The sequence below is a fragment of the Tachyglossus aculeatus genome, chromosome 2 (genome assembly GCF_015852505.1).
Source record: "Tachyglossus aculeatus isolate mTacAcu1 chromosome 2, mTacAcu1.pri, whole genome shotgun sequence".
In the NCBI taxonomy this organism is placed as follows: domain Eukaryota; kingdom Metazoa; phylum Chordata; class Mammalia; order Monotremata; family Tachyglossidae; genus Tachyglossus; species Tachyglossus aculeatus.
The window spans coordinates 94674761-94690027 of record NC_052067.1 but is presented as its reverse complement, the minus strand read 5'-3'; the positions used below and the strand labels follow the sequence as shown (position 1 = coordinate 94690027).

The window sequence follows — 15267 nt, the reverse complement described above, 5'->3', positions numbered from 1 at the left end:
TATTATTACTACCAGAAGCAGCGTGGCTCTGTGGAAAGAGCACGGGCTTTGGAGTCAGAGGTCATGGGTTCAAATCCGGATCTACCACTTGTCAGCTGTGTGACTTTGGGCAAGTCACTTAACTTCTCTGTGCCTCAGTTGTCTCATCTGTAAAATGGGTATTAAGACTGTGAGCCCCCCATGGGACAACCTAATCACCTTGTAACCTCCCCAGTGCTTAGAACAGTGCTTTGCACATAGTAAGCACTTAATGGATGCTATTATTATTATTAGACAATTCTGCTGCATTGTACTCCCCCAAATGCTCAATAAATACCATTGATGGCTTGATTGATTTGTTATTGGTGCCTTCCCACCATGCTTCAGTGGGACTGCCGTTAGCAGGGGATGTGGAAGTTTGAACAGCATTGAGTAAGCTCCTAGCACTAAAATCCATTAATTGGGCAGCGATACCAAAGTTTCAGGAGCAAGGCTGTCCCACCATTCTCAAAGAGAGATTCCATAATCAGAACCACGCAAGAGATGAGCTGAGTTCTCTCGCTTATTCTTTTCTGTGTGCATCATGGCTACTGGAAACTGACTGTCAACCTTAAGTGACTTAGCCCAGAATTGGGAAAGAAATATATTTAACCACACCATTCAAAATTTCTCATCTACCTCTTTTATTTGGAGAATTGCTCTCCAGTGTAGGGAAACACCCAGTGGAGTTCCGGGTCAAAGACACTTAGTGATGCTTTTTATCACCTTTTTTTTTTTAAAAAAAAAGGACTATGAGAGAAAAAAATAGCACAGAGGGTCAGTTTTATGTTCAAAGCTGTCTCTCTCTGAGAAAGAAGTTCATCCCATCCTCCGCCTTCAAATCCACTTCTGCAAAATCTCTTTTCCTGTTCCCCATTAGAAGGTCAAAGATGGAGAAAGGGTAACTATATAAATCAAAGGCCTTCCTTTTAGGATGCAGACTCTTCATGACTTTAAAGACCGACCCTAAATACTTGTAAGAGCCCAAATACCTGAACTCTGATTTGATTTTTAAGAAATGTATCATTCTAAACAGATTGAGGGGTACATTGAGTAAAAGGAATTTTCCTCTGAGAAAATGAAAGCTGGATAACTGATAATAATGATAATGATAATAATAATAATAGCAATGCTACCTTCAATGAGGATAGCATTTTTTAATTTAATTTCCACAGTGGTTTCACACTGGTGATCCCATTTTATCCTCCCAACATTCCTGTGAAGGAAGGAGATGCAAGTATTGTTATTCCCATTTTACACGAGGAAGCTGAAGCTCACTGCACAGCATTGTACTAAATCCTTGGGTCACTAAGCACTAGTGACCCAACATGCCTTATTTCTTGCCTTCCATAGTAATCTCACATTTTATTGGTCAGAAAGTGTTGCATTATTCCAGGCTGAATGATGCCAAACAGGAAAAAGCTATCAACAACCCAAGAAGAACAGAGCCTACTTTAGCGGCCTCAGACGATAGAGCTGTGAAATGGCCATCTTTTCCAGATTGGAGTGACGTGGAGCGTGACTCAGCCATAATGCATCCTGCCCAGACAACTGGGAATTCTGCCCAAGAAAGGAGACAGTGCCCACAGCAGAACAGCTGAGTCACATAGTCACATTCCTGAGAGACTCCTAGGACCCTCATGTGTCCCCCTGGAAATAAACACATTCATTTTCCCTGCCTAATTCTGTAATGCTTTCATTCTCTCATACCTCTTCGCCAGCAGATGAATTTGATCATCCACCTAACATTTCACACCGGCTCCCTTTTGTCATCACTTTTTTTGCCTTTCCTGCCTGCTTGTCAAGCAAAAACTCCTCACTCTCGGCTTCAAGGCTGTCCATCACCTCGCCCCCTCCTACCTCACCTCCCTTCTCTCCTCTAACGCCCAGCCCACACCCTGTGCTCCTCTGCCTCTAACCTCCTCACTGTACCTCATTCTTGCCTGTCCCACTGTTGTCCCCCGGCCCACGTCCTTCCCCTGGCCTGGAATGCCCTCCATCCACACATCCGCCAAGCTAGCTCTCTTCCTCCCTTCAAAGCCCTACTGAGAATTCACCTCCTCCAGGAGGCCTTCCCAGACTAAGCCCCCTTTTCCTCTCCTCCTCCCCATCCCCCCGCCCTACCTCCTTCCCCTCCCCACAGCACCTGTATATATATTTGCACAGATGTATTACTCTATTTTACTTGTACATATTTACTATTCTATTTATTTTGTTAATGATATGCATATAGCTTTAATTCTATTTGTTTTGACGATTTTGACACCTGTCTACATGTTTTGTTTTGTTGTCTGTCTCCCCCTTCTAGATTGTGAGCCCGTTGTTGGGTAGGGACCATCACTATACGTTGCCAACTTGTACTTCCCAAGCACTTAATACAGTGCTCTGCACACAGTAAGTGCTCAATAAATACAATTGAATGAATAAATGAATGGATGTAATTATTCCCACCCTCCAATAGGGGTGGGAAGTTCAATAAATCAATCCATGGTATTTATTCAATGCTTTCAGGGTATAGAGCAATGTACTAAGAGCTTGGGAGAGTACAACGGATATGGCAGACTCGGTCTCTGCCCACAGTGATCTTACGATCTCGAGAAGGAGACAGACACCAAAATCAATACATCATTTATATATATTTACATAATCTATAGATATGTATATAAATCAGAAGAAGTAATTGGGAAAAGTAGAACAAGAAGTCTCAAATATCTTCTGGGTAATGGCGTTTAAAGCCAGAAAAGCATCAGGATTCAGACAAAATGGAGAAAAAGTAGAGGGGTTGTGGGATAAGCTCCTAAATAATAATAATAATAATTTCGGTACTTGTTAAGCGCTTACTATGTGCAAAGCACTGTTCTAAATGCTGGAGAGGATACAAGGTGCTCAGGTTGTCCCATGTGGGACTCACAATCTTAAATGATAGAGAGAACTGGCCCTATTTCAGAGAGGGAGAAATAGCACTAACCACTGTGGGTATCAAATCAAATGCAATGGTGCAACAAGAGAAGAACATGGCCTAGTGGATAGAGCATGGACTTAGGAATCAGGAGGACCTGGGTTCTAATCCTGACTCTGCCGCTTGTCTGCTGTGTGATCTTGAGCAAGTCATTTCTGTTCTCTGTCTCCCCCTTTTAGACTGTGACCCCACTGTTGGGTAGGGACTGTCTCTATATGTTGCCAACTTGTACTTCCCAAGCGCTTAGTACAGTGCTCTGCACACAGTAAGCGCTCAATAAATACGATTGATTGATTGATTTCACTTTTCTGTGCCTCAGTTCCCTCATCTGTAAAATGGAAATTGAGAGCGTGAAATGCATGTGGGACATGGAGTGTGTCTACCCTGATTAGCTTGTACCTACCCCGGTAGTTAGTACAGCACATAGAAAACGCTTAACAGATATCTAAAAACAAAGTCCCATTTGACTGAGTTTTTAGTAGCAGTAATGGTGTTCCCTGCACTCCCACTGGGTGCCCTGTGTTGTGCTATGTGTTTGGCCGCAGATACTTTGCCAAGTATCCAGCATTCATTTTTCAAGGGCCTCTAGTTGGCATATAAGAACTGTTTACACCAGTTAGCATTAGATCATAATCGCTATGAGGTCAGAAAGTATGTCTTTTACTTCTTTTGTGGTGTTTCAAGTGTTTAGTAAAATGCTCTGTGCAGGGTAAGGGCTCAATAAATATGGTTGAGGATAAGAAAGATGATAGATTGTCTTGGCACTAAATCTGCCGTTCTGTTCTTCGGTCTTCGAGGACATTGCTGCATTGAAGCAAAAGCACACTAAGTGAAAAGTAATTTCAAGCGCTACCAAACAACACATGGTGAGCTCTGTGTGAATGACAGTTGGGGGCATCAAGCCTCTTTTATGGCATTTCTTAAGCGCTTACTATGTGCCACACATTGTACTAAGCACTGGGAGAGACATGAGCTAATTAGGTTGGACAGAGTCCATGCCCCACATGGTGCTCACATTCTTAATCCCCCTTTCATAGGTGAGGTAACTGAGTCACAGAGAAATGAAATGACTTGCCCAAGGTCACACAGCAGACAACTTCTCTGTACCTCAGTTACCTCATCTGTAAAAGGGGGATTAAGACTGTGAGCCCCCCATAGGACCACCTGATCAACTTGTAACCTCCCCAGTGCTTAAAACAGTGCTTTGCACATAGTAAGTGCTTAGTAAATGCCGTTATTATTATTAAAGTGGCCCCGAACCCCAGGTGCCCAGCTGATTTATCTCTCCCTGATTATCCTGGACTCCACATAAAGGTCCCCACTTATACCTCCTCTCCCTTATTATTCTCAGGTTCAACCTCCAGTCCCCAGGTGAAGCCCCTCTCTCTCATCATCTTTGACCTCAACCGCAATTCCTCAGCTGTAACCCCTTTCTTCCCCTAGCCACTGGTGGTTTCTCAGAGCAGGCTGGGGATGGGCCACTGAATCGAAAAACTTCCTCCTCTGTAATTGTCTCCAGAGGCAGGGTATTTAAACAAAGGGATTCCCAGGTGCCCCCCAGCAACCTTGAGGAGGGAGTTGTTTGGCATTTGGTGCATATTCTGCAGCTGAACCCAGCACCCGGGAGTGGACAGTCACAGCTGCTGACCTCTGCGAGCTCTGAGAGGTTTCATTTTCAAGTTCAGTCGTTTGTTTCTATAGAGCTGCCCATAAGAACAGGCTGGCCTCAGCTAGAAGCAGCCTGACCTAGCAGATAGAGCTCAGGCTTAGGAATCAGAAGGATCTGGTTCTCATCCTGGCTCTTCCAATTGTCTGTTGGGTGACCTTAGGTAAGTCACTTCACTTCTCTGTGCTTCAGTTTCTTCATCTGTAAATGGGGATTGAGACTGTGAGCCCCATGTGGGACAGGGACTGTGTCCAACCCGATTAGCTTGTATCTACCTGAGTGCTCAGAACAGTGTCTGGCACATAGTAAGGGCTTAACAAATACCATTATTTTCAGAAGACAGACAAAATAGACAGAGGCAGGCAACTAGCATATTGTGAAACTGTAGACTGACAAAAAGAAATCCTGAGAAGAGAAGTAGTGTAGCCTAGTGGATAGAGCACAGACTTGGGAGTTAGAAGGATCTGGGCCTTAACCCTGGCTCTGCCATTTGTCAGCTGTGTGACCTAGGGCGAATCACTTTATTTCTCCATGCCTCTGTTAACTCATCTGTAAAATGGGGATTAAGACTGTGGCCCCACATGATAATAATAATGTTGGTATTTTTTAAGCACTTACTATGTGCAAAGTATTGTTCCAAGCGCTGGGGAGGATACAAGGTGATTATGTTGTCCTCCGTGGGGCTCACAGTCTTAATCCCCATTTTACAGATGAGGTAACTGAGGCACAGAGAAGTGAAGTGACTTGCCCAAAGTCACACAGCTGCCAAGTGGTGGAGCCGGAGTTAGAACCCATGACCTCTGATTCCCAAGTCCAGGCTCTTTCCTCTGAGCCACACTGCTTCTCTCTTCATGCTTCTTCACACTGGCGGCTCAGCCTCCAGAACAGAGCTTGTTTTTCTGGAGGCCAGGGGAGGGTTGGAGAGTTGCAGAGTGGGGGAAAAAAGCTGAGTGAGGGGAATTATTTTACCTCATGCTGAGAAGCAGCATGAGTCTGTTGAAAGTTCATGCGCCTAGAAGTCTGAAGACTTGGGCTCTAATTCTGGCTCTGCCTCCTGCATGCTGTGTTACTTTGGGGGAGCCACTTAACTTATTTGTGCTTCACTTTCCTCACTTGGTGATTCAATGTAGTTCTCCCTTTTACTTAAACTATGAGTCCTATGTGGGAGAGGGACTGTTTCTAGCCTAATTATCTTGTCCCTACTCCAGAGGTTAGTCAGCACTTAACAAATATCGCAAATGTTATTGTTGGGGTAGACTTTATGGAGGAAGACCCAGTTTGGATGATCCCGAGCCTCACAGAACCCCCATGCAACTCGGGTGTTTAGAGAAGCAACGTCCTGCCGTATTCATGGTTTCATTCACCCCTTGGATCCAATGCCTAAATTTAGCTCCTTTCATTCATTCATTCAATCGTATTTATTGAGCACTTACTGTGTGCAGTGCACTGTACTAAGTGCTTGGAAAGTATATATCGGCAACAGAGATGGTCCCTACCCAACAACGGGCTCACAGTCTAGAAGGGGGAGACAGACAACAAAAAAAGTAGACAGTGGTCAATACCATCAGAATAAATAGAATTATAGCTATACACACATTATTAATCAGAGTGATAAATATGTACAAATATACACAAGTGCTGTGGGGAGCGGAAGAAGGTAGGGTAGAGGGAGGGAGTGGGGTGATGGGGAGGGGAGGAGAAGCAGAGGATGATAGGGGGCTCAGTCTGGGAAGGCCTCCTGGAGGAGGTGAGCTCTCAGTAGGACTTTGAAGGGAGGAAGAGAGCTAGCTTGGCAGATGTGTGGAGGGAGGGCATTCCAAGCCAGGGGGAGGACGTGGGCCAGGAGTCGATGGTGGGACAGATGAGTACAAGGCACAGTGAAAAGGTTAGCAGCAGAGGAGCGGAGGGTGCGGGCTGGGCTGTAGGAGAGAAGGGAGGTGAGGTAGGAGGGGGCAAGGTGATGGAGAGCTTTGAAACCGAGAGTGAGGAGTTTTTGCTTCAACCCTCTGGGTAGGGAACATGTCTACTAACTGTTATTGTACTCTCCCAAATGTTTAGTATAGTGCTCTGAAGACAGCAAGTGTTCAATAAATATGATTGATTGCTTAATTTATCTTGCTCTACCAAGGAGGCATCCGGACCTACAAACAGTTAGCATCAAGGTAAAGATGAGGTAAACAGTGAAAACAGCTGCTTTCCCAACCTGCTATGACTGTGTAAATCCAAAATTACTGGTCTACACCCTTGGGCATGACCAAAAGCCTCTTTAAGCTCAAAAGGTTTTCTTCAACCTCTCCTCCTCTCTCCCTCTCTGCTGTTACTTCTCCACCTCCACTAGTATGGTGAGTCTTCATGGCCTTAGGGAGAGTGTTAAAGATGTAGTAATGTAGAAACCTGTTGCAATGCCCCCTAAAGTATGGGGCTTTGGTCCATGAAGAAAACCAGAACTCTCTGAAACAGCTTCTCCGCTTGACAGGACTGTGTGTAAATGGTTTTATGGGCCAGAGCCGGTTCAGGGACAAACATCCATATCCAGATCTGCTAAGAATCCCTTTCAAAACCCTTATTTGTTGTATCAATCTAACAATCAATCAATGATATTTTTGACCACTTTCTATAGGCAGAGCACTATCCTAAGCACTTTAGGAGAGCAGAGGGAGCATGGCTTACTCTGCACATAGTAAGCGCTCAATAAATACGATTGATGATGATGGCTTAGTGGATAGAACATGAGCCCGGGAGTCAGAAGGACTTGAGTTTCTAATCCCAGCTCTCCCACTTGTCTGCTTTGTGACCTTGGGCAAATCACTTAAATTCTCTGGGCCTCAGTTACCTCACCTGAAAAATGGAGATTAATAATAATAATAACAATAATGTCATTTATTAAGCACTTACTATGTGCAAACCACTGTTCTAGGCACTGGGGAGGTTACAACAAGGTCAGGTTGTCCCATGGGGGGCTCACAGTCTTAATCCCCATTTTCCAGATGAGGGAACTGAGGCCCAGCGAAGTTGTGACTTGCCCAAAGTCACTTAGCTGACAGTTGGCAGAGCCGGGACTCGAACCCATGACTCTGACTCCAAAGCTCGGGCTCTTTCCACTGAGCCATGCTGCTTCTCTAAGTGTGTGAGCTCCATGTGGGACAGGGAGTGTGTCCAACCTGATTAACTTGTATCTATCTCAGCCTTTAGAACAGTGCTTGGTGCATACTGAGCACTTCATTCATTCAATCATATTTATTAAGTGCTTACTATGTCCAGAGCACTGTACTAAGCTCTTGGGAAAATACAACAATAAATAGTGACAATGCCTGCCAGCAATGAGCTCACAATATTGCAGGGGGAGGGGGACAGACAGGCATCAATACAAACAGACATCAATACAAATAAAATTACATATATATATGCATAAATTCTGTGGGATTGAGGGATGAGGAAAGGGCAACACAGAAGGGAGTGGGAGATGAGGAAAAGTGGGGCTTAGTCTGGGAAGGCCTCTTGGAGGAGATGTGCCTTGAATAAGGCTTTGAAGAGGGGAGAGTAATTGTCAGATTTGAGGAGGGAGGGCATTCCAGGCCAGAGGCAGGATGTGGGCCTGGGGTCTGTGGTGAGATAGGTGAGGTGGAGGCAAAGTGAGAAGTTTAGCACCAGAGGAGTGAAATATACAGGCTGGGATGTAGTAGGAGAGCAAGGTGAGGTAGGAGGGGACAAGGTGATGGAGTGCTTTAAAGCCAATGGTGAGGGGTTTTTATTAGACATGGAGTTGGATAGGCAACCACTGAATATTTTTGAGAAGGGGAGTGACATGTCCTGAATGTTTCAGTAGAAAGATGACCATAGGTACCGTTATCATTATTATTATTGATAATTGGTTGGTAGCATGATCCCTGCCCTCAAGGAGCATATGATCTAATGGGGGAGAGAGATTTAAGTAAATTACTGTTAGGGGAAGCAGTAAGAATATAAGGAAAGATGTGTCTAAGTGCTTTGGGAGTGGGTATCAGCTTATAGGGTACAGATCCATGTGCATAGGCAGAGCAGAAGGAAGGGCAAAGGGGAAAGTATTTCTCAAATCGGAAATCCCTTTCAGTGAAACAAAGCAAGAGGGTCTTTCTTACCTCTCTTCTGGACTTCTTGCATTACTGTAGCTGAAATGGAAGAAGCAAGATGTCACGATGAATCTCAGATGAGACAGAGAATGTAAAATGTCAACTTTAGAAAACACATCCCAGGGGTACTTTTTCACTGATCTGCACGATCTATCAATTAATCAATCATAGTTACTGAGTGCTGACTGTGCAGAGCACTGTACTAAGCACTTGGGAGACTACAATATATTGATAAATTGTATAACACCAAGAAAATATCAAAGCCTGGTAATCCAGTTAGCTGGAGGGGAGCAGATGTTCATCTTGATCTTTAAATCCTATCCTTTGGAGAGTTGACCAAACCTGATTCTCTGGAGGGGGTGGCTTGACCCTCAGAGAGCTGTCGTTTGAGGATTTTCTCCTTCTTAAAGGTTAGACTCAACTACGTGTGCTTCTGCCTAGGAATAACAGATAGCTACTCATCCAATCAAATGAGGCAGAAGTAATCCACAGCTTTCTGCGAAAGGTCAGACTGAGCACTGTCGTTCAACAGTAAAAATGAAAGAAAAAAATAAATCGAGAAAAATGACCATATTTGTGGTGGTGGTTTTTTTGGTGAGCTGCTGAATGAGGTGTTGGAACCTCAAAGGGAACCCGAGATGGATGGGCTATCTAAAAGATTTTGGCTATGCCTGATGAAAGCCAATTTTCTGTTCCTTTTGAGGTCAAATGAATGTAATATATCTTGGCTGGAAAAAACCTAGAGTATTTGCAGAATGATTGATAGAAAAGTGTAAACCCTTAATCACAGATTGCTGCCGGCTCCATTTTATCTTTCTGAACGAGGCTGTTTTGGGTGAAATGAACCAATATGGTTTTAGCCCAGCTGTAGTTTGGGGGATTAAGCTAAAATGAACTTGGGCGAGGTGATGGAAAAGATGGGGATACCAGAATTCCCCTTTCCCAAATCTCCCTCTTCAGGGGGATTGATTCTTTCAAGTCTCTCACTTTCCATTTATTCCATTAGATGGGTTCTGGGGACCTCAAGTTTCAGTGGGGTCTTCTGAATTGTAGGTTGAATGAGAGAGAGAAGTCAAGGATAACTCCATGTTTGTGGGCTTGGAGGCAGGAAGGATGGGGGTGCTTTCTACAGTGATGGCAAAGTCAGCAGGGGGACAGGGTTTGAGTGGGATGATAAGGAGTTCTGTTTTGGACAGATTAAATTTGAGGTGACAGGAGGACATCCAAGTAGAGATGTCGCGGAGGCAAGAGGAAATGTGAGACTGCAGAGAGGGAGAGAGATCAGAGCTGGAGATGTGGATTTGGGAATCATCCACATAGAGGTGGTAGTTGAAGAGCCATGGGAGCAAATGAGTTATCCAAGGGAGTGGGTGTAGATGGAGAGTAGAAGGGCAGCCAAAACTGAACCCTGAGGAAGTCCCACAATGAGGGGGTGGGAGGCAGAATAGGAGTCTGTTAAAGAGACAGAGAATGAGCAGGAGGAGAACCAAGAGAGTGTCAGTTAAACTGAGGGTGGGTAATATTTCCAGGAGGAGGGGGGTGGTCCACAGTTTCGAAGGCAACTGAGAGATTGAAGAGGATTAGAATGAAGTTGAGGCCATTGGATTTGGCAAGGAGGCAATTTGTGACCTTTAAGAGGGTGGCTTCTGTGGAGCAAAGGGGACATAAGACATATTGGAGGGGGTCAAGGAGAGAATTGGAGGAGAGAAACTTGAGACATCAGGTGTAATAATAATAATAATGGCATTTATTAAGCACTTACTATGTGCAAAACACTGTTCTACATGCTGGGGAGGTTATAAAGTGATCGGGTTGCCCCACAGGGGGCTCACAGTCTTAATCCCATTTTACAGATGAGGTACCTGAGGCACAGAGAAGTAAAGTGGTTTGCCCAAAGTCACACAGCTGACAATTGGCAGAGCAGGGATTTGAACCCATGACCTCTGACTCCAAAGCCCATGCTCTTTCCACTGAGCCACGCTGCTTCTCTGAGGTGTAGACAACTCACTCAAGGAGTTTAGAGAGGAAAGGAGGGAAGGAGATGGAGGCGATAACTGGAGGGAGCCATGGGGTCAGGGGAGTATTTTTTTTTAAGATAGGGAAGACATGAGCATATTTGAAAGCAGTGAGAAAGGAGCCATTGGAGAGTGAACAGTTGAAGATGGAGGTCAGGGAGGGAAGAAGGAAAGTGGGCAAGTGTTTTGATAAAGTGTGAAGGAATGGGATCAGATGCACAGATGAAGGGCATGGATTTTAAAAGAAGGCAGGAGATCTCTTGAGTTCTGCCCTTTTTATTTCTTCTCCATCCAAAGTGCAATCATGTTGATCCAAGCACTTATCCTCTCCTACCTTAACTACTGCATCTGCCTCCTCACTGACCTCCCAACCTCCTGTCTCTCCTCACTTCAGTTCATACTTTGCTGCATGAATCATTTATCAACAAAAAATGTTCAGTTCATGTCTCCTCACTCCTCTAGAACCTCCAAATGCTGCCCATCCACCTCCCTATCAAATAGAAACTTCTTACCATTGGCTTTGAAGCACTCTATCAGCTTGCCCCACCCTATCTCACCTCACTAATTTCCTATTACAGCCCAACCCTAAAACTCTGCTCCTCTAGTGCCAGCTTAATCACTGTGACCCAATCTTGTCTATCTCGCCTCCAACCCCCTTCCCTCCTCATCCCTCCATCCTGGAATTCCCTCCCCCTCCATATATGCCAGACCACCAATCTCTCCACCTACAAAGCATTGTTAAGGTGACATCTCCTCCAAGAGGCCTTCTGTGATTAAACCCCCTTTTCTCCAGCTCCCTCTCTCTTCTGCATCATCTATGCACCTTCAATCTTTGAACTTTGGACACTTGGTATTATCTCCATCCCCAACCACACAGCACATATGTGCATATTTATAAATTACAAATTGTAAATTATTTATTCATATTAACATTTGTCTCCTCCTCTAGACTGTGAGCTCATTATAGTCAGGGAATACGTCTGCTAATTCTGTTGTACTCTCCCAAGTGTTTAGTACTTTGCTTTGCATATAGTAAATGCTCAGTAAATACGATTGATTCATTCATTCATTCAACCGTATTTATTGAGCACTTACTGTGTGCAGAGCACTGTACTAAATGCTTGGGAAGTACAAGTTGGCAACATATAGAGACAGTCCCTGCCCAACAACGTGCTCACAGAGATACTGCTGGGAAGGATGGGAGAGCTGAAGAAGGGGCAGGAATAGGGAGGGACTGGAGAGGAGCAAGCAAGATTTTAGAGATATCACACTTGATAGTTTCAATTTTCTCTATAAGAGAGGGAACCAGATTGTTAGGGGCAAGGGTTTGACACCTGTCTACATGTTTTGTTTGGTTTTGACACCTGCCTATATGTTTTGTTGTCTGTCTCCCCCTTGTAGACTGAGCCTGTTGTTGGGGTAGGGACTGTCTCTATGTGTTGCTGACTTGTACTTCCTAAGCACTTAGTACAGTGCTGTGCACACAGTAAGTGCTCAGTAACTACAATTGAATGAGTGAAGGAATGATGAGAGAGGCAGGGTGATGGGCTCTGAGGAGGGAGTTAAACATCTGGAAGAACTGGTGAGGGCAGTGGGCATGAGTGTCAGTAAGGATGGAAAAGTTATTTTGCCTTAGAGTGCAGAGTTAAGGCATGCAAGAATGAACTTGAGGTGGATGAGGTTGGCCTGATATTTAGATTTCCTCTGGCAAGGCTCTGCTGCTCACGCACAGGAATGAAGGAAGAGGACTCTGGAGTTGATCCAAGGCTGTGGTTTAGTTGTACAAGATAAACAGAGGGATAGAGTGAGACAGTGTGGAGGTGAGTGTCAATTTGGTCACCATAGGAAGGTAGTTTGTGAATGGAGGATAAATCGAGAATATTGGATGGGATCCAAAGATCGGACATCTCTGCCACGGGGGAACAGGACAGACTGTAAACTTGTTGTGGGTGGGGAATGTGTCTACCAACTTTGTTACATTGTATTCTACCAGGGGATTAGTACGGTGCTCTGCACACAAGAGCTCAATAAATATGATTGATTAAAATGTCACTGACTGCCCAAGCAACCTGTCTACAATCATTAGGCATCCTATTCCGTTGGGTGACTGAGGTAAGCAAACCATGCTAAAGAGCACTGTTATGTGCACATTTTCAATTTATCCAGAAGGAAACAAAGAAGCATATTTCATTTATAATAGCCAGAGGCCAGTGAGCCTCCCTTCTGTAATTGTCCTTTATCCTAGGAGATGCTCTTCTGTGCAATGGCTGGACCAGATGCCCATCTTGGTTAAGAAAGTGGGTGTTCAGTGAGCTCAGTGTCACATAAGGATGCTAAAAGTCACTCCACATATCAGGGCTCCACTTTCTGACAGCATATCAATGTCCTGTCACCTGTGCTCATCAGGATAACTCTTAGCTGTTAGAAGAATAAATCAGTACCATAAACAACAAAGGCATTTTTGTTAAAGCATGTCAGGAATTGACAGAGGAAGGTCCCAGGGACTGCTGTGTGGGGGAGTGTGGATCTAGCCCCAGAGCCCTCTGCTCCAGCCAGGGGAAGGAGAGGCCACACTTCCAGCACGAGGGCTGGTCGATGTTTAGAAAGTCGGAAAGGCCTGTAGCTGTGACTTCATCTGGGACTGATGGGATGATTGGGATAAGCATCAAGGAGCCTGAAACTCCTGCTCCTTTTTTCTTTTAATAGTACTTGTTAAGCACTTAATAATATTTGTGATATTTGTTAAGGGCTTACTATGTGCCAGACACTGTACTAAGCACTGGTGTGGATACAAGCAAATCAGGTTGGACACAGTTCCTGTTCCACAGGAGGCTCACAGTCTCAAACTCCATTCTACAGATGAGGAAATGAAGCACTGAGAAGTGATTTGCCCAAGGTCACACAGCAGACAAGGGGCAGAGTCAGGATTAGAACCCATGATCTTCTGACATCTAGGTCCATGATCTATCCACTATGCCATGTTGCTTCTCCATCATTCACTCATTCATTCATTCATTTGTAGTTGTGGGAGGGGGCCTGAGGGTGGGGGGGAGGCGGCGGAGGTAAAGAGGAAGGAGTGTGGCTCAGTGGAAAGAGCCCAGGCTTGGGAGTCAGAAGTCATGGCTTCAAATCCCGGCTCCACCACCTGTCAGCTGGGTGACTCTGGGCAAGTCACTTCACTTCTCTGGGCCTCCGTTCCCTTATCTGTACAATGGGGATGAAGACTGGGAGCCCCACGTGGGACAACCTGATCACCTTGTACCCTCCCCAGAGCTTAGAACAGTGCTTTGCATATACTAAGCGCTTAATAAATGCCATTATTATTATGTGAACCCCAAGTGGGACAACCTGATCACCTTGTAACCTCCCCAGCACTTAGAACAGTGCTTTGCACATAGTAAGCACTTAATAAATGCCATCATCATTATTATTATTATGTGGGCCCCAAGTAAGACAACCTGATCACCTTGTAACCTCTCCAGTGCTTAGAACAGTGCTTTGCACATAGTAAGCACTTAATCAATGCCATTATTATTATGTGAGCCCCAAGTGGGACAACCTGATCACCTTGTAACCTCCCCAGTGCTTAGGACAGTGCTTTGCACATAGTAAGCGCTTAATAAACACCATTATTATTATGTGAGCCCCAAGTGGACAACCTGATCACCTTGTAACCTCCCCAGCACTTAGAACAGTGCTTTGCACATAGTAAGTGCTTAATAAATGTTATCATCATCATCATTCAATCATATTTATTGAGCACTTACTGTGTGCAAAGCACCATACATATGGCATGGGAGAGTACAATACAACAATAAACAGACACATTCCCTACCCCCAACAAGCTTACAGTCTAGAAGCAGGGAGACAGACATCATTACAAATAAATAAATAACAGATATATGTATATAAGTGCTGTGGGGCTGGGAGTGGGGAAGAACAAAGGGAGCAAGTCAGGGAAACACAGAAGGGAGTAGGAGAAGAGGAAAGGAGGGCTTAGTTTAGGACGGTCCAAGTACTGTATTAATCACTGGGGTAGTTGCAAGATTACCAGGTTTGACACTGATCCTGTCTGCATAGGGCTCTCAGTTTAAATAGAAGGGATTGGGATTTAATCCCCATTTTACAGACGAGGCAATTGAGGAGCAAAGAAGATAAATGACTTGCCCATGGGCACACAGCAGACAAGCTGTTGAGCAGGGATTAGAACCCAGGTCCTCTGACTCCTGGACTAATGCTCTTTCACCTGGGCCATGCTGTTTCTCCTGGTTCACACTGCTTCACCACAGGCCTGAGAGTCAGAAGGATCTGAGTTCTAATCCCAGCTTTGCCATTTGTCTGCACTGTGAAGCTGGGCAAGTCACTTCTCTTCTCTGTGCCTCAGTTACCTCATCTTTAGAATGGGGATTAAGACTATAAACCCCGTGTGGGATAGGGACTGTTGAACTGTGCCCAACAGAATTACCTTGTATCTAACCCAGTGCTTAGTACAGTGCCTGA

General features: G+C 44.8%; 1 protein-coding gene across 1 annotated transcript in view; it reads right to left on the bottom strand.

Annotated features, from left to right (window-relative positions):
* Positions 1-15267, bottom strand: part of LOC119941973 (triadin-like) — a 229505-nt gene that overhangs the window by 87417 nt on the left and 126821 nt on the right. Inside the window, exon 13 of the mRNA XM_038762560.1 lies at positions 8762-8791. Within this exon, the coding sequence (XP_038618488.1) occupies positions 8762-8791 (30 nt within the window). The remainder of the gene's footprint in view (positions 1-8761; positions 8792-15267) is intronic.